We start from the raw sequence: 20672 nt of genomic DNA on the forward strand, positions 1-20672 counted from the left end.
AGCCTGGACATTTGATATTAATTCCCAGGGAATATGAACAGATGAAATCTGAACTTCATCTTTTCCTTCATCTGTCCCAATTATTGTGTTGCCCTGTAGTCCATGTCAGGTCTTCAGTGTTACATATCGCAAATCAAATACGACTATGATAAATTAAAGGATTCAAGGGGAATCAGAATACCAAATCCTGGCTGGACGAGAGGAGGAGCTGGGGATGGAGGAGGGTAAATGAGCTCTGGAGAACGCAATAGCTGCTGATAATACTGAAGGAGCTTATATATCCATGCTGTGATAGACGTCGTATTCCTATATGTAGACGTGATCAGCTGACAGTCAGCTGATGCAAGCACTGACGCTACGCTTCTGTCTGTTCCACTGAGATTTCCTTTAAATGTATTGTAAGCATTGATGGATGTAAAGTTCCCTTTCAGTCGGTAACGTTCGACGTACGTCGGAACTGACCGACGAATTGGGATCTGTTTTCAGAGACCGACCTACTTCGAGTAATTAAAAACGAGCCAATGAACATTGGCATGTGATCACGCATTCCACGCTCCGCCCCGCGTTGCGGGTATAAATAAGGAAGTGGAAGTGCCGCATACCGCTTTCAACTTCGGAGCCGAGCATTCAGCATTCCTGGTGTTCTTACGAAGAGTATTTCCTTTCTAACGAGCGAGAAGAAAAAGTCCTACCTGTTCCGGTTCCAGTGTCGGTGTGACGGTGCCTTGCATCGGTGGTCGCGAGCTCTGAAGAAAACAAACAGCTGTTTCCACAGCTCGCTGGGCGTTTTTTTCCTTGAGTGCTCACAGCGGGCTTGCATCTTTGAACCGCTGTGAGCCGCGGCCATTTCCCCTGTGTGCCTCGGCACTGTCGGAGCGGTTTCTTTCTCTTCTCTCACTAAAAGAGCAACACAGTTTGACCCTGCGTCTTTTTCAAGATGTCATTCAAACCGTGTGTTTCTGGATGCCGTCGGTTTCTGTCCCCAGTTGACGGACATGATCGCTGTCTCTCGTGTTTGGGCGTTCAGCACACAGAGGCGGCTTTCGTGGATGACTCATGTTCGCACTGCGCGGACATGACCATCGCAGTGCTACGGTCTAGGCTCCAATACCTCAGAAGGGGTGGAGTCCCATTGCGCATCCCCCGATCTAGTGGTCCTCCCGCTGCAAAGCAGAGGGCTGCTACTTTGGCTGATGCCTTTGGTGGAGATCTGAGGGTGACGGTTAGGGCACCCCCGCCGAGTCAACAGGCTCCTCGGGCCTCTCCCCCCTCCGCTGCGCCGGTGCAGTTCCCGGAAGATCGCGGTGGTCCTTCCCATGGGGGGCCACCCGTTTCTTTCGGGGCTCCTGCTGAGGACATGCTATCGATAGCTGCATCGGGGGACGAGCTAATGGATTCTGGAGATGAGGATTCGGCTGCGTTGCCCCCCTCGGGTGTGGCAGCGTTGCCCGTGTCTGATCCAGAGCTCACGGCTATGCTTTCCCGGGCCACCGCGAGTGTCGGGCTCGAGTGGAATCCTCCACCGTGTCCCGAACCCTCGCGGCTGGATGATTGGTATCTCGGGACGGACCATGCTGGTTCTCAGCACCCCGCCCCAGTACCTTTCTTTCCGGAAGTGCATCAGGAGCTCACGAAGTCGTGGACAGCGCCCTACAGCGCTGAACCCAAGCAGCAGCCTTCACCATTGGGGAAGCAGGGTGCCAGTCGTAAGGGTGCCACCCAACCCGTGTCGGGGCCTGCTAAGTCGGCGGGCAAGCGCAAGGGCAAGTGGCCCTGACACGGGGAGCCCAGGGAGAAGAGGAGCTGCTCCAGGGGAGGTGGTGTCCGCACCCCTCCCCCCCCGGTCCTCCTCCGTCCAGACTGGTACCAAGAACATCCTGCCGCTGGCCCTCCGGGGTCCAGCGGTACCCACATTCTTAATAAAAGAGCAGTTTCCTCCCTCCCTGAGCCCCGAGAGGGACAGGTTGGCAGTGCGCGACGCCCCCGGGCCTTGCCACTCCTTTCCTTCCCTCTCACCCCTCGCCAGGGGGCAGCAGAGTGGGCACCGAGGACGCCCCCGGGCCTTCTCACCCACTCTCTGCCCCACCTGGAGTATTCAGGTAACACTCCGGTCCGCCTCCGGGCCTCCCGAGTCGGGTCTGAATACTCCACCTCGCTGCCTCACCCCGGGTACGTCTGTGGTGCCATTGGTCCCGCTAGTTTGGTCTCTGGGGGCCTGGCTAGCTCTCCCCAGGCCGTCTCGCTGGCTCATCCGTACCATCAGACTCGGCTATGCGATTCAATTCGCACGCCGGCCTCCCAAGTACAGGGGCATCCTCTTCACCTCCGTGTGGAGCAGCGATGCCCATGTCTTGCGGTCCGAGATCGATGTCCTGCTGGCGAAGGGCGCGGTCGAGCCGGTTCCTCCTGCCGATATGAGGTCGGGGTTCTACAGCCCCTACTTCATTGTACCCAAGAAAGGGGGTGGGTTAAGGCCAATCTTGGACCTGCGCATTCTGAATCGGGCCCTGCACAAGCTTCCGTTCAAAATGTTAACGCAGAAACGCATTTTCCAATGCATCCGTCCCCAAGATTGGTTCGCAGCAATCGACCTGAAGGACGCGTACTTTCATGTCTCTATCCTTCCTCGACACAGACCGTTCCTGCGCTTTGCGTTCGAGGGGCATATCAGTACAAAGTCTTGCCCTTCGGGCTGTCCCTGTGGCCAGCCTCCTGGTGTGTTGGTAGGGATCCCAATTCGTCGGTCAGTTCCGACATACGTCGAACGTGACCGACTGAAAGGGAACGTCTCGGTTACGTATGTAACCCTCGTTCCCTGAAGGAGGGAACGGAGACGTACGTCCCGTCGCCAGGTGCTGTGCTTCAGCTGAAGGCCCGAGCCACTTTTCTCGGCTCCTCAGTTGAAAACGGTATGCGGCACTTCCACTTCCTTATTTATACCCGCAACGCAGGGCGGTGCGTGGAATGCGTGATCGCATGCCAATGTTCAATGGCTCGTTTTTAATTACTCTAGGTAGGTCGGTCTCTGAAAACAGATCCCAATTCGTCGGTCAGTTCCGACGTACGTCTCCGTTCCCTCCTTCAGGGAACGAGGGTTACATACGTAACCGAGACGTTTTCCTGGTCATAAAAAGTGGCATAGAATCAATCCAACATCAGGCCTGTGTCAGGCCTGCCAACAAGTATGTGTGGTTTAATATTTTCAACAAAAAAAGAGAACATGCAGCTACACGAATAGAGCTGTGAGCTGCAGACTCTGAAAGTTGCTCACATTGAAATGAATTCAAACTGGCTGTTATTCTTGATTTTATGGTGTGATTCAAGAAAGTAAAACGTTCAGCAAGTCATTTTGTCTTCATTCATGTGCCACAGATATTGTGTTATTGTGTAATGTTTTCATACGTTGTTTTTTTATGCTCTCTAAGGTAGACAACTAACAAGTTGAGGATGGTGAAAGTTTACATTTGTTTTGCTAACAGTTGACTGTGTCTGTTAATATTAATAAACAGACCTGAGACATTATGAACTAACAATGAACAGTTGTGTGTTTATTAATGAATTCTAACAAATTAATACTGTAACAAATGGATTGCTCATTGTTAGTAAATGTTACTTAATGCATTGACTGACATTAACAAATGGGACCTTGGGTTACTAAAAATATTATAACGTCTGTTCCACTGAGATTTACTGTAAATGTACTGTAGGAATTGATGGATGTAAAGTTTTCATGCCCACGTGCCAATGGTCCTACAAAACACTTGTGCGCATGCGGGCTTGTGTAACCTGAAGCACTGTCTGTTCTGCTTAAAGGAGGAACAGTTTGAAAGAAATGTGTGGTTTCTCCAAAGAGAAGAGAACGTGGTAAACATACAGTATAGAGCACTGCAGCAGACTCTGAAAGTTACTTACATCGAAGAGAATTCAAACTAGCTTCGGGTAAGTTGTTATTCAAGACTTTATGATGCGATTAAGGAAAAGTCAAATTCATAAAGTCTTGCTGTCTTGTCATGTGCCACAGGTATCGACTTGCCGAAGAAATGCTTTTTTAAGTTTTTTTATTATGCTCTCTGAGGTAGCAATAAAACGCTAACATGAGGGTGGTGAAAGTTTACCTATTGTTTAAACAAACAATTGGACAAACACATTACAAGTCAAAAATCCCATCAAATACTTTGAGATAAGTCCCAAGTGAGTTTGGTTAACGGTTTGACACATTGCATAAATTATATTTGACTGAAGTTCTTGTATTGAAATGTTTTATATTCTACTAATGATAAAACTGTGCTATCTTAAGTTTTGTGATGACTATGATGTATAGGTTTTCATTTAGCAAAATACATATATATATTTTAGGTGTGGGAATGGCATATTTTAGCTTTGATATTCGGGATATTGTCATTTGGGCTATTTTGATAGATTAGACTTAGATTCACCTTATTCATTTTTGTTCTGTACACTTTAAAGGGTACATTACACAGTATTTTTATTTTATTTGGACATGTTTAGCATGATAATCCAACTCTTTAACAGTGAAAATAAGTCAGAATGCATAATAGCATTAGACCCCAGCAATAAACAAGCAACATCACCTGATCACATTTTCTCTTGGCTTTTCTTGCCATAACAAATGTGATTTATAAACACACAGTTAAATCAGGAAAACAATGTAAGCTAAAAAAAAAAAACAGGAAAGGGTCAAGAGGCCAAAATAAAGCAAACACTGAACATTTTCATTAAACATAAATGACTTGGAATTGTTGGAAAACCAAAAGGGATTGTGGTTAGTAATGTGTGAAGCTGGTAATGCTGTTTATTGAGTTGTTTAATCCTCCTCTGCTGATATATTCATAGATATAATGTTTGTTTATCCTCAGTTGATTTCATCCAAGGCTGTGGCTGAAGTCAGTTGTAGTTCTTGTGTTTCTCTTTCCTTCAGTGAATTTGCTCATTATCATCAGGTGTTCATCACTAATGGTCAATTATCAATTATTTAATCACTTAAAGGGTCATGCAACCTCCTGTTTCAGCAGCAGTCAGTTCTCATCACAGTTTTGAAGTTCCTGTGGTGGAGACGCGGCTTATGTAACCCTCATACCCTGAAGGAGGGAACAGAAATGTTACGTTGATGTCACGGATGTAGTGAGATCTCACCTAAGAGCCCAATCGCCTTTGAGTGTAAACTAAACGAGCCAATTGGTGGGCGAGATTTGCGTCTTTCGTTCCGCCCCACAGCACAGGTCTAAATAGAGAAGCAGATGCAACCTTTGTTTTTTCGTTGAGGAGCCAAGCTAGTGACTACAGTGGTATAGCAATTGTAGCGATGGGATGTAACATCTCTGTTCCCTCCTAAAGGGAATGAGGGTTACATAAGTAATCGAGACGCGTTCAATGTTATGTTGACGTCACTGACTGGCACAGTCCTTGAGAGTGTCGATGGAGAGGCCACCTTACAAGATGAGAGCATCGAGGTGACACTCTCATCAAGGTCTCACACCTCAACAAGGATTAGTCAGAGATGCTTCTAGACCACAGAGGTGGACATCATCTAGCCGAGGGCCTGCGCTGTGGCGATCACGGTCAGCCATCATGGCCAACAGCACACAACATGCTGAGCAGAAGATCCACAGGGATGTTGCCCTGCACATAAACTCTTGCTTTGATCCTCAATCTCCCAAACTATCAAGCAGAGAGGACTCAATCTTTTCAAAGAAAGAAGAGTAGCGATCGGCATGCCGATGTGGTCATGTTCTCATGCAAGATCATGTACCACCCAGGAAAGCTGTCTCAACATGCTTATGCCCAGACATTGGCAGCAATCGTGGCTGTCAGATGAGGAAAGGAACAACTGTATCGAGAAACACACAGGTGGAAGGATATCTTTAAAAAGACAGTGTCACACCCGTGTTTGCTCTTTTAGGGAAAATTTAGCTCTCTTTATAGTGCTGAAGCACAAAGGAGAATGGATACTGTTATTTAGTTTACACTCAAAGGTGATTTGGCTCAGGCGAGATCCAATTACGTCGGTGATGTCGACGTAACGTTGAACATGACCAACTAAAATTATATATTTTAGTGCAGGATAAGATAAAAGCACCTTCACCAATTGAATTAAAAAACATTTCCAGTGGGGCAAATCTCTGTTGGGACCACTTCTTTACTTTTGTACATTTTTAGAAAAAGTGATTACACTTGTTGGCCAGCTACATTTTTCTATTTTTAAGAAATTATCAGCTACAATTTAAATTTTTGTCACTTTTTTTGTGCAGCTCTGGTTCACTGTAACCTCAAGGTTTATGCTGAATTACTTACTGTATGCTGAAAACCACTTCCTGTCACCCCTTCCTGTACAACAAGGGTAAGTAAAACAGCATGGTCACCACTACATAATTTGAGTTTAAACATATTTTTTGGTCAAAATTCAGCCAACACAAGTTAACACTCATGTGAATGTGATCATAGTTTTAGATCAAATGTTTTCTGTTGTACAGTACTGCAATCCCTGAACCTTATTGATTATGTCTCTAATTTACATTTAGCTAAATGCCATGCATTATGGGGATAAAAAACCCTGTGACCCTAGCCTAGAAATCTAGACGTACCCTAGTGGCAGAAAATTAATTTTGCCGCGAGTGTAGTCTAGCAACTCTCGGTAGATCTGAGAGCTGGAAAAACCAAACTCTGGTCAGGCCAATCACAGCGTGTGTAGAGTCGGTGGGCGGGCTTAACATAATGATGGCACGTCACAGCAGAGTTGCGGAGGTTCTGCGTGCTACTCGTAAACAAAGAAGCTGAGCAGCGGTCTTTTGAATCGGCTTTGGCCGCGACTCTGGAAGACTTGGAGTTAAGCTTTTCTTTGAGAAAAGAACAAAGAACGGTACTGAAGTTATTCTTAAGAAAAGAAGATATGTTCGAAGTTTTGCCTACCGGATACGGCGAAAGTCTATCAACTAAGGTTAGCTCAGCTTCACCTTCTTTGCTCTGGTTGGTTGTAGCACTATCCTATTGCGTGCAGAGGGAATTTGAAAGACAACCGTTGATCCCGCCCCTCGGATTGAGCCCTGCCAATGGTGAGTTTCCAGACCCAACATCTTGATGTGGGTCTGGCTTGTCAGGTTACTGTGGCCCATGATTTCAAATCCAAATCCACATGCATTTACCATCCGCATCGGATTTTATAGGGGTTCTCAGTCAGCAATCAGTGGCACCAAAATCAACATTCACCACTCTAAAAGTGACCCAATATTTACACACATGGACTACAACATATAATACGTCATATTTTTTGTGTATATTAAAGGATGATTTAAATATTTACCTCAGATTTGTCTGTGTACTTCTCTCACAATCAGCAAAGCGTGTCTCTCGCTGCGCCTGTGTCTCGTCTTAATGACATCACATGCAGTTTCTGTCTCAGACTGAGTGTGTCACTCTCAGTGTTTAGTCATTTTAATTCATAAAAATATTCATATTATTTTTTATTTTAAATTGCAATGAATTTGATTAACATGTTGTTGCATCTTTTCAGGATTTTTGTTGGAATTATAATAATTGCAAATTAGAATCTTTTTTTCCCCCTTTTTTAGTCAGTTAAATTTTGACCTGTTACATACATCATCATGAATTATAGTTTATTATTAGTTTATTATGATCATGATGTTTTTCTTTGTTCACAAAAACATTGGTGCCTGTGCATGCATTGGGTAATGGATTTTCGTATATTCCTTTAATAATTCACGAGTTCACACCTGCATCAAATTAAATAGAGTAAAGGTTATGTGTATTTGGCGTGCTGTCCGGGGGAGGGATCCGAGCTCTGAATTTTTGCCTGAACCCAGAATATTAATTAGGTTAATTATCTGAATGTGCTCCTCCCGACCCTGAGGTGCTCTTCGGTCATTTCTGACTGGACAATTTTCTGTTTTGAATTTCTAAAAATTACAGCTTCATCAGAATGATATGAAACTTGGTGACTTTTATAACATTACGAAAGTGAACACACACAAAAATTAAGGGCATGATTCGAGAATGCTAAGTGGTCGTAAAAAAACTTGTGCTCTTAGGAACCATAGGAAATGATTGGGAAATCGACAAAACACAAACATTCTGTGAATCTACAAATGGGCTACAATGCTGAAAAAGTACACAGCAATAAAGGGGTGACAATCTAAAATATCAAGAGTGTGATTTTGACACATCCACTCACACACAGACGCACACACGCACACTTAAACACGCACACTTAAACACACACACACACACACACACACACACACACACACACACACCTATGAACCACTGTGTCTGTAATACAGAGCATAGATTTGAGAATATGTGAATTCCATTCAATAATTCAGTCATAATGCAGGAAAAGCTCACAAAAGTGAAGGGGTGACACTCTAAAACTTCACTCTCACACACACTCACACACTCGCAGGAGGGTTTTTGTGAAATGTGGGGACATTCCATAGGCGTAATGGTTTTTATACCGTACAAACCGTATTTTCTATTCCCCTACACTGCCCCTACACCTAAACCTACCCATCATATACACACACACACACACACACACACACACACACACACACACACACACACACACACACACACACACACACACACACACACACATAAACTGCCCCTACCCATAAACCTACCCATCACACACACACACACACACACACACACACACACACACACACACACACACACACACACACACACACACACACACACACACATAAACTGCCCCTACCCCTAAACCTACCCATCACGGGAAACTGCAAAGTTTACTTTCTGTGACAAAAAAAAATCATTCTGTATGATTTATAAGACTTTTGAAAAGTTTGGACATGGGGAACGTCCTCATATTTCACCCTCTTTTTGTAATACCTATGTCATACCCATGTCATTATACACATTTGTGTCCTGATATTTCACAAAAACATGCCCACACACATACACACACATATGAACTGATGTGCACTTGCATTTTGATGTACATGTACCATAATAATATGTCAAGAGTTGATTTGCCCCGTCTTATTATAATTTTTTTTTTTATTGTTCAACGTTGGGTAATAGACCCTTTTTGCGCCAACGTCACAATTACGTCACGGCGTTAGCTGGAGGAAAAACAAAGAAAAAACTGGAGGCGGCCAATACAAACCAGCACAGAGTCAGAGCTCAAAATGTCCAATCACAGACTGGCTTATCCACCCGGCGCGCTATTGGCGGGTTTAACACGATGACGGATAGAGAAGCGATGGGTTGTTGCCCGTTGATCACGCCTCTTGTTCTCTGATTGGTTGAAGGACTATCCAATTGCGTACAGAGTCATTTGAACTACTCGTTGATCACCCTCTTGTGCAGTAGAAAAAACAGAGCAGACTCCCCAGACTAATGTTCAATCTTAAATTGCCTAGAGGCCTTTATAAGGGCATAGGGGGCAATTTCAGACACAGTCTCTGTTCTGTCTTCTGCTCGAGAGATTGAAACTGAAACCATAGACAAAAGAATCGACACTCGACTCTGACTCCAGTGTTACAAGTGTCAGACTTGACTTGGACTCCAGCTTAGGGCTTGACTCAGACTTAAGATAAAAAATAGTAAACTGAACTTGTCCCCTTGTTTTCTGACATTTGAAGATTTACCTTTCTCTTTTTTTTCTCTTTCTCTTTTTTGTGAATCTTGCAGACCAGACCAAAGACATTCCAAACAAGAGAAACCAAAAAGCTCATCAGATTAAATTACCGTGCTGTGCACAGACCTCAGAAGATGCCTTTCCAGTTTTTAAGACAATTTGTAGGCCCGCTGTCCAAACTGAATATTGTGACCTCAGTTCCAATGATCTTTTTGTTGGTGGGTTTGCAGGCAATTGTGGATTTAAAATTTTCATGCCCCTGTAAAGTTGAGAGGAATACATTTCTGCCATCTGTCATCTTATGTGTTCCTTTTCTCATTGCTTTCCTTATAATGTTCATATTCTTAAGGCCTTGTCAATATAAATGTGACTGTTCTAAAGGAAAAAACAACAGTGGAACATCTCAAGGACAAGACAACAGTGGAACATCTCAGTCTGAACATAATGAGTGTGAGGAAAATTATTTTCATTGTGTTGATTTTTTAGTTTGTTTTATTCCAGGTCTTGTGTGGATATGTTTATTTTTCATTGATGGTGATTATTTAGCATGTCTAGAAACAGACTGGGATGGACAATATGCCTGTCATAAAGAACTTCATCCAAATTGTTTGAATTGGTGCAAACCTAACAAAATAACCCTAGGGAAAAATGAGACTGAATGTTTCAACAGAACACAAGAGTTGATTCATAAATCAAAGGTAAGCTTCATAGGATTTTTACCTTATTTTCCCTTATATGTGACAGACTGCATTATCCTGTTTCATGCTTTGTTTCTGAATTTCTTAAAGAAAGCTAAAAAAAAAAAAAATGTATTATGCTTAATGTTTAGTATGTTTGCATTGCATTTCAGTTAAGGTAATCATCCAAATTTCAAGACCGCCAGCAAAAAAATAAAAATAAAATAAATAATAATAATCAACTCACTTTTATCAGCGCGACTTTAATGTAATCATATTTAAAATAGAAATCTGTGTTATGTTGTGTAGAATTATGTTATAACCATATTTATGTCTAGATCACAGAGATGCTGTACAGACATAGTAAAGTACAATAGATCACAGTAATCTGCTGCATCCTTTGTCCTTTGCAAAAAAACAAATTATATTAAATCAAATTAAAACCCACAACACACCGACTAAAACAACAGCTACACAAACTACTAGCGTTGTGAATCTAATAGTTGCATGCAATTGCAAATATACTGAACATATGAAAATGAAATAATTGCATATAAATTGTTTATTTAAATGTCTTTTGTTTATTTTATCAAGATTATAGGTTATGTTCTGGCTATTTTATTCTGCATCCTCGGAATTTTCGTTTTGAGTGTGGACTGCAGCAAATCTGGGAGCAGAAATAAAGATCATAAACAGCAAGATATTGAGGAACAGCCTGAGCAACGCACTGACAGCATACAGTTGAAAACCATTGAAAACGCAAATGAGGATACAAGTCTCTTAAGCACACAGGCTACAACGTCAACGAAAAGTGTTCTAAAAGAAAAAACGACAAAGGAAAATCTCAAGGACAAGACACCATAGGAACATATGAGGAACATATGACCATAGGAACACATTTCCAACATGACTGAGGGGATCAGCGGAACATTTTTCGATAAATAACAGATACAAATTCACTCTCTTCCTCACACAAAGCGTGCCATCAGAGCACTTGGAATACAGCATAAAAGTAATTTGGACTATTTTTGTACTGATTTTTTATTTGATAAATGACCAATACAAAATAGAAAGTATTAATATTATTAATAGAGTTTGGGTGCATTTATGCTCTCTTCCAAAGATTAATTTCCTGTTTGTGAATTTTTTTTTCTTTAACTGAGAGATTTTTTTATTGTGTTCATTTCTCTTTTTTTCAGACAATTGTTTGTTGTTGTTTTTTTTGTTTTGTTTTTTTCAAATAGATGTTATTAAAGGAAGAACAGTGACATGTTACAGACAGATAAAATGTACAATTTTCCTTTTGATTTTACAATTTTTCCCCTTCCCCTCAACCCACCCCAGAACAGTTTAAAAAAAAAAAAAAAAAAAAGGGGGAAGAAATAGAATCTCAAAGTTCTAATATTACAAACATCGAGGAAATGTACCTGGTTGTTAGTCCATTGTGTCGGATAGTTTGTTTGTTCAAAAGTGCATAGGCGTTCATCATTTAGTTTGGGGGAAGAGTTGCAGCCTTTTCAAAGTATGAGATCATTGGAGTCCACACCGAATAAAAACGTTTGGTGGATCCTCTAAGAGGATATTTAATTTTCAAGAACAGCATTACATCACTAAGCCAGAGTGAAATTAAAGGTGTTTTTTTTTATTTCCAAAATTGTTTGTTGTTTTAACTGTCCTTTATGAATATGTATAAAACATCTCAGTGCTTACATTGATCTTACGTAAATTCTGAAAATGCTTTAAAGTCTAAGATAAAATTCTTGCTTTTATTTGCTATTCTGCATTTCACTTCTGCTCTAGTTTGAGTACCTTTCCCTTGAAAAGGCTAAAAAGCAGCCTTGCATTTGTGTGATTATTATGGGTTTTTGTATGATAAATTGCTGGTGATGATACTCCTAATGATAAAAGTATCTGCTTAATGAAAATGTAAATAGATGATGTATTCATTCAATGTTTATGTACTCCTGCATGATTCTTATGTAACCAATTTAGTGCATATATATCGTTTTTTGGCTTTCTTTTTGTTGGACAAACAAAATCAAAATGAGTTCTGATGAATGTTATTGAATTTAGTTCAATGGAATGTCTCTGCATTTCTCCCAATGAGGTGTTCTTAGAAAGAAAGAAGTTGATGTAATTTGCATGAATAGCCCATTGTTATTCCCTATCTCATGCTTTATTATCAATGTAAACAGATCCTTGTAAATAGTTAATAATAAAGATCCTAAAGAGCCACAGAGGTCCACTGTTACTGATGATTTGAAGATTGATGATCTTCATTGCTTGCTTCCTATTTTTATTATATTATACTTTCTGATTCCACCTTCATTGTGGATTTTTCTTTTGTTTGAGGGTGAATATATTGCTTTTAGCATGGCCCACTGAAGGAGATCTTTAAAGAATACATAGTGCAAACTCATCAGACAGAATGATGTTTTCTATTTGACAGTCAGTTTATTTAATGAGGCCATTATTGCTCATTATTATTATTATTATTATTACTTTTTTTAATATAAGCTAATGTTAATCATACTCAAAACTGTACTTTACAGTGATTTGTATCTCTTGGCATCAACAAAACTGCATAAAATTACTGTAATGTAGTATTGCTTTAGTTTTAAACAAAGTAAAGAAAAGCAGTGTTTGGAACGGTCATTTGCACCATTTCTTCCTGTAAAAATAAGACATATTTAGCATACCAGCACTTGCAATACAGCAAAATAATGTTAATGTTAAATTTGTGCAATGTAAAAACCACTAAATGTATAAAGAAACGGCCAATTACAGTTCAGTATGCAAACGATCATGATGAGTGGTGCAGGTATGATGTCAGAATGCTGTAGCGGTTTCGCTGCTGGTTCCTTTGAAAATTTTCCAATGGGGTTTTATTATAAGGTATTTCAATTAAAGAGTAAAATAATATAATCACAATAATCTCACAATATGTCGGAAAGGGAAAATGACACAAATTATATCCGATGTATACAAATTCAACTAATTTATTTCTATCTTTCAGCAATTAGGTTTTGTCTTGGCCTTTGCCTTCAGTGCCTTGTCGCTTGTCGTTGTGACTATTTACGACAGCTGCATTAGTGGGAAATGTGACCACTGCCCAAGTCGACTGTTGTTGTTCTGCGGACGAAAAGTGAGAAGCGGAGAAAATAGACAGGATGATGTAGAATGCAGCAGCCCCTCCGTCTCCATCACTACTCTCCCACTTTTGGCTTTTTCTAAAAACGAATAAACAACTGAAATTTGGAGGGATGTACACTCTTAAAAATAAAGGTTCCAAGGGTGTTTTTCATAGGAATGCCTTGGGGTGTGTTCACACTTGATTAAAACAAACCCTGGTGCGATTACTCTGTTGGTGCGGCTCATTTGAATAAGTATGAACGCTGCCATCTGAACCCTGTTGTGCACCAGTCAAGTGGACCGAGACCACTGAAAAGATGGGCCTCCAAACAAAGTCTGGTGCGGTTTGAATGAAATATGAATGCAACACAGACCAAAAAATCTAACGGACATGATGTCACAAGATGCAACCCTAAAAAGGACCGAATGCTCAAGCATACCTGTTTTTGCCCATCACAGTTCGGTACAGGCATCAGAACAGTGTCTCCTCGCAGCAGATCTTCATTTGTGTTTGTGACGGAGGGATTCTTGAAACCATTTTGACTCCTTTACACATTTTATAAGCAGATGGTCTCAGATGGTCAAAATACCATCTTATTTAGGCCCATGCAGCACACAGCATTATTTCGGATGTTTGGAAAGTTCAAAACACACGTAATAAAAGCCAACCAACATATCCCCATGCCTTAAGGTTTAATATCATTAGGTTCGTTGTTAAAATGCCAATGTGAACGCTAAGAGGACCAGGACAATAATTGTTTTCTGATCCGGACCAAACAAACCAAACGAACCGAACTACAAGTGTGAACACACCCATAGCAGAACCATTTTTGGTTCCTCAAAGAACCTTTTGCTGCTGCTTCAATGTATATCCTTTAAGTGGTTGTTAACCACTTTGTTAATCTAATGAGATTTACTAGTTATAAAATTACATGTCTGTCCACTAAAACATGCTCTCTCTTTGTGACCAATTCGAAGTTAAAGAATTTACTTTACACTTCATTTTTAATCACTAGAGAATAAGGACGAATACTGTCTGAACCTCTTACTGAGAAAAATGTATCTTACCAGTATGTTTTGGGGAAGTTTCCTAGAGCTCGACCAAATGTGCAAGCTGTGTATCGGTGTGTGTGTCTCAGCACTCTTTTGTTACAGGACATTCTGAGGTTAACAACTGGCACGTATAGAGGCGAAGTGACCAACTGTCATCCAGATAATCAGTGGAGATATTCTTCTGACTCACAGCCCATATGTGGAAATGTTCTAATTGATCTATGCCTTAACCAATCAGAATCATTCAAACTGACGTGATGATGTAGTGACCTCTGTATTTCCTGCTGTATTGAGTGTGTACAACAGAGTGGCCTACAAACTCCTTACTTCTTGAGTGTTGAAGCTTCTTCTGCTGATGAAACTGCAAACTATTCTTCAGTAAAATTGTCTTCAATTGATTGTAGGCCTATATCAGACTCCTGGTCTTTATTCACCGTATCTGTTCCATGGGTCTTAACTGTAATGTCCCCTAAAAAAATTTACTTGTGCAAAGGAAAGGTTCTATGGATGTTAGAGATTCTTCATGGTCTGTGGTGTACATCATTATTGTTGGCTGTATGGAAAGTGTGTTTTTCCTCAGTTAACGGCACTGTAAATTGCAGTGAAATTTTCTAGTTAACAACTGTTGAATGTGCAGGCAGCACAGATAATTGACCGTTCGCAAAGACCCGCCCCCTTTAGTTACTGTTGCTATGTCCAACAAGCCATGGCGCTCTCACGCCACACACACGTTCTCAGGTAGAGAAAATACATCGCGGAGCAAAGAGGACACTGACAACACGCCGACAGACAGGACAGAGCAAGTTACTTTTGATATGAATCAAAGTCTCAACTTAAAAATGTTGTCATTTTTTAAGAAATGTAAACCACAAATAGCATTTTGTGGCTCTTTAATGTGTCGTGATCGCTGTAGCGCCTCAGTTACAGCCGATCATCTCCTCCTTCTAGTTCATTGATAAGCATCAAATTAACATGAATGAACACTAAGAGAAATGTTGTTTCAACCACGGAAAGACGTCCGTAAACACTGTTTTTCAAGTTCAAATCCACTGATGTTAATCTACTAACTCTCCTGACTGCTTTGTCGGACAAACCGGCAGATTCGGGGATGTGATTGGTCAGATCGACTGTCAATCAAACTCGTGGCGAAGTGGGAATTGTCGGGAACTGCGATAACTGGTGTGGAATTAGCTTGGCAGTTGACACACCCATTGTTTCCACAACTTAAATTTAACTGAAACTGGTCTGGGATTTCTATTTCCCAGCATGCTTTGCCATGCCACTTAAAAGGAAGAGAAAATGCAAAAAAATTAAGTGTTATATAATATCATTTTTTGTGAAAGATTAATGTTAAGTGGGAGATATTTAGTAGTGTTTTAATGTTTAGCTTTGCTAATTTAGAAGAGTTTCTGTTATGTTGTTTTTTTTTGGGGGGGGGGGGGGGTTGCCATCATGGTGGTGATAAATGGTTTCAGAACCGGTACAGTTGAATGTTCTATATTGCAGTACTCATTGCGAGGATGCTCCTGTCCTTGCTGCAGAGATCGCAGTCCTAATGGCGAAGGACGTGATAGAGCCAGGACCTCCAGCCGATATGAGGTCAGTGTTTTACAGCCCATTCTTCATTGTATTCAAGCTCCTGTTCAAAATGTTGATGCAGAGATGCATTTTCTATTGCATTCAACGCCAAGATACTTTCATGTCTTGATTCTCCCTCGACACAGACAGTTCATGCGCATGTTGTTGTCTCAGCAGATGCCTCCACCACCTGCTGCGGGGCCATGTGCAACGGGCATGCATCCTCTGGCTCCTGGACAGGACCTCGACTGCCTCGAGTTTCTAGCAGTATGACTTGCTCTATGCCGCTTCAAATCACTGCTACAGGGCAAGCATGTGCTGGTCCAGACAGGCAACACTGTGGCCGTTGTGTACATCAACCACCCTGGTCCTGGTCTCATGTCGCAACTTACCTGCCATCTCCTCCTCTGGAGTCAGAAGCATCAAGGTCGCTTTGCTCTGTTCACATTCTGGGCAAGCTCAATTGTGCAGTCGACAGGCGGTCCAGCTGATTTGTAGACGCATTCTCGGCACGTATGCACTGGCCTTTTAAAGTATGTGTTTCCCCAAGTGAGCCTTCTCACACAAGACACTATGCATGGTCAGGGAGGACAAGGAGCAGCTTTCTCAGAGACAGGGCATCCTATGGCACCCGCGCCCAAACCTCTGGAATCTACACGTATGGTGCACTGCAGTAGTAGACACTATCACTTCAACAAGAGCGCCCTCTACAAGGCACACCTATGCTCTGAAGTGGAGCCTGTTCATTGAATGGGGCTCTTCTCACTGAGAAGTGCCCCCAAAAGTGCCCTGTCAGAGCTCTCCTTTCCTTCCTTTCTCCTTCGCCGCACATTGTGATGCAGTAAATGGTAAGTCCATGGGAAACCATGACCTGATCATTAGGTTCCTGAGGGATGTGAGAAGGTTAAATCCTTCCAACCCTCACCATGTACCCTCTTGGGACCTCTCCTTGGTGGTGAACCTGCAAGCGCTGCCCCTGGAGGAGGCAGACCCAGCCCTTACTGAAGGGAAAAGCTGACTCCACACAGAGGTTGGCCCACTGGATAGTGGACGCCATACTCCTGGCATATCAGGCCCAAGACCAGCCGTGCCCCCTTAAGGTTGAGGGCTCAATCCACTCTGAGGTGCCTCTCTAACAGACATTTGTAGAGCTGTGGGCTAGGTGACACCTAACACATTTGCCAGGTTTTACAATCTCAGAGAAGAGCCTGTGTCCTTCCGTGTACTTGCCACAAGTAGCCAGTAACTCTGGGGACCCACTTGGTGTCTCGCTTGCAGAACTACTCCCCTCCAAGTTCGGGATATGTGCGCTATCTGTTACACAGGTGAGTTCCCCACATGGTGAACCCTGCATGGAGTCAGGCAGTCAGACGTGGTAAAGGCATCCAACACTAGGTCTAGCACTTGTGTGTATGCCCAGAAGGTCAGCCCTTAGGTGCCCATGTGTTGTGATTCCCCTACGGATGATCCCAGTCCATATGTGTAATATGTCCATTGTCCATATGTCTAAGGGCAGGATGTGGTCTATTACTCATTTGTTTCTGTGCTGTTATTCATTAATGACGCAACAGTATTCTAAAGTGTTACTGCAGTATTGTGTAATGTCTGGTGCTTGTACAGTCATGTAAAAAAGAAATGACACTGTCTGTAGTTTTATGAATCATCACATAATAAAAATACAGCTGGTCCTTGGCAGGTCTTAAAATTAGGTAAATATAACCTCAGATGAACAATAAGATATGTCATTATTTATTTAACAAAAACTAGGCCAAAATAGAAAAGCCATGGGTGACAATCTAAGTACACTCTTACTGCTTTTAAAGGAAGTAAGAGGGTAAGTAGCTGTTAATCAAATGTCTTTGATTAATTGATCATCAGAAAGTGTTATCACCACTATAAAAGAAGACGTTTTGGCAGTTTGCTAGTCTAGAGCATTCAGACCACAGACAGCAAGTTGTTCATAAACAAATGCCCACAGACCTGAAGCAACGTTATAAAGAAGAATGGGAATGATTCCTTCATGTGTGGCTCTGCAAGCAATTGAATCATAGGGTGTACTTAGGGAGATGTGTTTAGCTGCGTACGTAAAATGTTGTATCGTATCTGCGTTTCGTCCAGAAGGATCTGGCGTTTTGGGAGCCTGAAACCACTACTTTTTTAAAACCGGGTCACAAACTGGATAAATCTGAAAACGACACCCCATGCGTTTTTGTGTGTTCAGCCAATCCGTAAATTTTGTGAATACACATTAAATAATGACACAGTGTAATATGTCATTTGTTGTTGTTCATCTAAGGTTGTATTTACCTATTGTTAAGACCTGCTAATGACCAGGGCTGCATTTCCCAGTAACGTTGTCTCTTAGCGCGCTACGAAGACTCTAAAGGTATAACTTAACTACAGGTATAGCATTTCTAGGCGTGTTCCCCGAACTATACCTTCGGAGGTTGCTTAAGGCAGGGGTTTCAAACTTTATGATGCCAAGGACCCCCAAATATGATGAACCTTTATGAGGGACCGCCTTCCTAAAATCCATCTATTTTTATGTACAAAAAAAAATGTAAACTGTTAGATAAATAGAAAGGCTGACATTATAAATACCACATATTGTTTCACAACTTAAATTGGCTATTCAAGTTGGATGTATAAACCTGAAAAAAACATTTTCAATTAAAAATTATTTGTATCCACCTGTTTCGGTGGGGCGGTGTCAGGACTCCTGGGTGATCGTGTGTGTGTGTATGTATTTTCTTACCTGTTGGTGGTGGTTCCTCACGGGTTCACTGGCTCCTCCCACTCGTTTCGCTAATTGTTCACTTGTCGTGTCTCATCAGTTATTCTCTTTTTATAGCACGTTGTCCTGTCTCTCGTCGCGTGCTTATTGTCTTAGTTGGTCTCAGTCACTCTGTCAGTCCAGTCGGAGGTTCCTGTTTCTGTTTCTCTCTTCAGCGATTCTCAGGTTCGGTCGCAGGCATCTGGAGGCTTGTCAATGCCCGGAATTCACACGCCTGTGGATGTACGAGAACTTGTCCTCGAGAGAACTCTGCCCTGCCTTTCCGGTGTGACTGGTGCGCTTCGTTTTTAGGCGAGTTCAAGTCTCATCCAGGTTCCAACGAACTGCTTTCTCTGCCGGGCGCTGTTTTGCCTTCTGTCCAGTGCTTGGGTCTTTTCGTCAGTCTTCTGTCGTTTGAGGATTTCTCTCCGGTTACCCACTAGAGTGGATTGCGTCGATGGACGCCGCGTGTGGTCTTTCTTCAGTGGACTGACCTTTTCTAGAGCTCTCTTTATCCTTCTAATAAACATTGTGAACTTGCATTTGACTCCGAGACTCATTGTGACAGAATGAGCACGCCAAAGATGGAGTCAGCGAGTTCGGATTCGGTGTACGCCGCACTTCATCAACAGGGAGCAGTCATTGAACAGCATTCATCTCTGTTGAGTGTAGCTGCCAGAGATTTCCGTGCCCTGTCAGAACAATTTACGGAGCTCAGTACCCGGGTGGACCAGATTGTTTCCCCGGTCAGAGGGCGTTTCCCTTCTGCACCTGTTGAAGATGCACCTGCAGACCGTGAGCCACACGCGGCGACACCTCCATCCTTCGACGGCGACCTCAACCCCTGTCGGGCCTTCCCGCAGCAGTGTGCCCTTCTCTTCGCCCTTCAGCCACGGCTTTTCGCTGCTTCAACATCAAAGGTGGCATATGTTTTGACACTTCTCACGGAAGGGCGAGACAGTGGGGAATGGCCGTATGGGGGGCCAAGGCTCCGTGCACGACTTCGTTTGAGGCTCTCGAGACGGAGATGCTGAATTTATTTGATCGGTCGCTTCGTGGGGATATAGCAGCCGCCGAGCTGGTAAGACTACTGCAACGAACCTCTTCCATCACAGATTATGCCATCGCTTTCAAGACGCTAGCCATCACCAGCAGCTGGAATGACGCTGCACTACGGGCTCAATTCCTCGAGTGTTTTAATCCTGCCATTCTGGAAGAGATCGCTGCATGGGATCCTCCAACATCTCCAGAGACGGCGATCGACCTGGCGTTGAGAGTCGAGACCCGCACACGTCAACGAGACATCCGCCGGTCGTTTCGTCATCTCGCCATCTCTGAGCCGGACGAATTGACCGCACCTTCTTCTCTCCAGACGGAGGAGCCTATGCAACTGGGCAAGCTTCGTCTTACCGCCACTGAAAGACATCGTCGTCTGTCCTGTGGTTTGTGCTTGTATTGCGGTAAGGCGGGGCATATCGCCGCTGCGTGTCTGCTAAAAGGGTACTGCCCGCCGATGACTTCGGGAGTTTCGGTGGGCGTGTCGTCAGTAATGTCTCTCGTAAGCTGCACCACACTTCCTGTAATCATTAATTATAAACTGTCTTTTCAGTCACAGGCGTTGCTGGATTCTGGTGCGGAGGCAAGTTTTCTGGATGCCGGTTTGGCCAAATCGTGGGATATTCCTTTTATTCCTCTGTCTTCCTCTCTCTCCGCCTGGACTTTAAAGGGACAGCATATGGCTGTTATCATCCATCGCACACCCCCTGTGAGTTTGTTCGTCTCTGGCAATCATCGTGAGGAGATCGAATTATTTTTA

General features: G+C 42.7%; 1 protein-coding gene across 1 annotated transcript; it reads left to right on the top strand.

The window, feature by feature from the left end:
- Positions 1-3788: 3788 nt before the first annotated feature.
- Positions 3789-12554, top strand: LOC307120581 (uncharacterized protein). Its single transcript, XM_079807685.1, has 6 exons — positions 3789-3939; positions 6270-6358; positions 9697-9861; positions 9993-10093; positions 10190-10341; positions 10915-12554. The coding sequence occupies exons 2-5, from the start codon at positions 6316-6318 to the stop codon at positions 10196-10198; spliced, it is 318 nt and encodes a 105-aa protein (XP_079663811.1). The 5' UTR covers positions 3789-3939; positions 6270-6315; the 3' UTR covers positions 10199-10341; positions 10915-12554.
- The last annotated feature ends 8118 nt before the right edge of the window (positions 12555-20672 follow it).

The sequence above is a fragment of the Gobio gobio genome (assembly GCF_949357685.1).
Source record: "Gobio gobio genome assembly, chromosome: 24".
In the NCBI taxonomy this organism is placed as follows: domain Eukaryota; kingdom Metazoa; phylum Chordata; class Actinopteri; order Cypriniformes; family Gobionidae; genus Gobio; species Gobio gobio.

Excerpts from the sequence above, each read along its gene's own strand:
- LOC307120581 (XM_079807685.1), top strand. The coding sequence starts at position 6,316 with ATGCTGAAAACCACTTCCTGTCACCCCTTCCTGTACAACAAGG. Across the intron at positions 6,359-9,696 it reads CCCCTTCCTGTACAACAAGG|ACCAGACCAAAGACATTCCA; the intron begins GTAAGTAAAACA and ends TGAATCTTGCAG. Across the intron at positions 9,862-9,992 it reads TTCCAATGATCTTTTTGTTG|GCCTTGTCAATATAAATGTG; the intron begins GTGGGTTTGCAG and ends CATATTCTTAAG.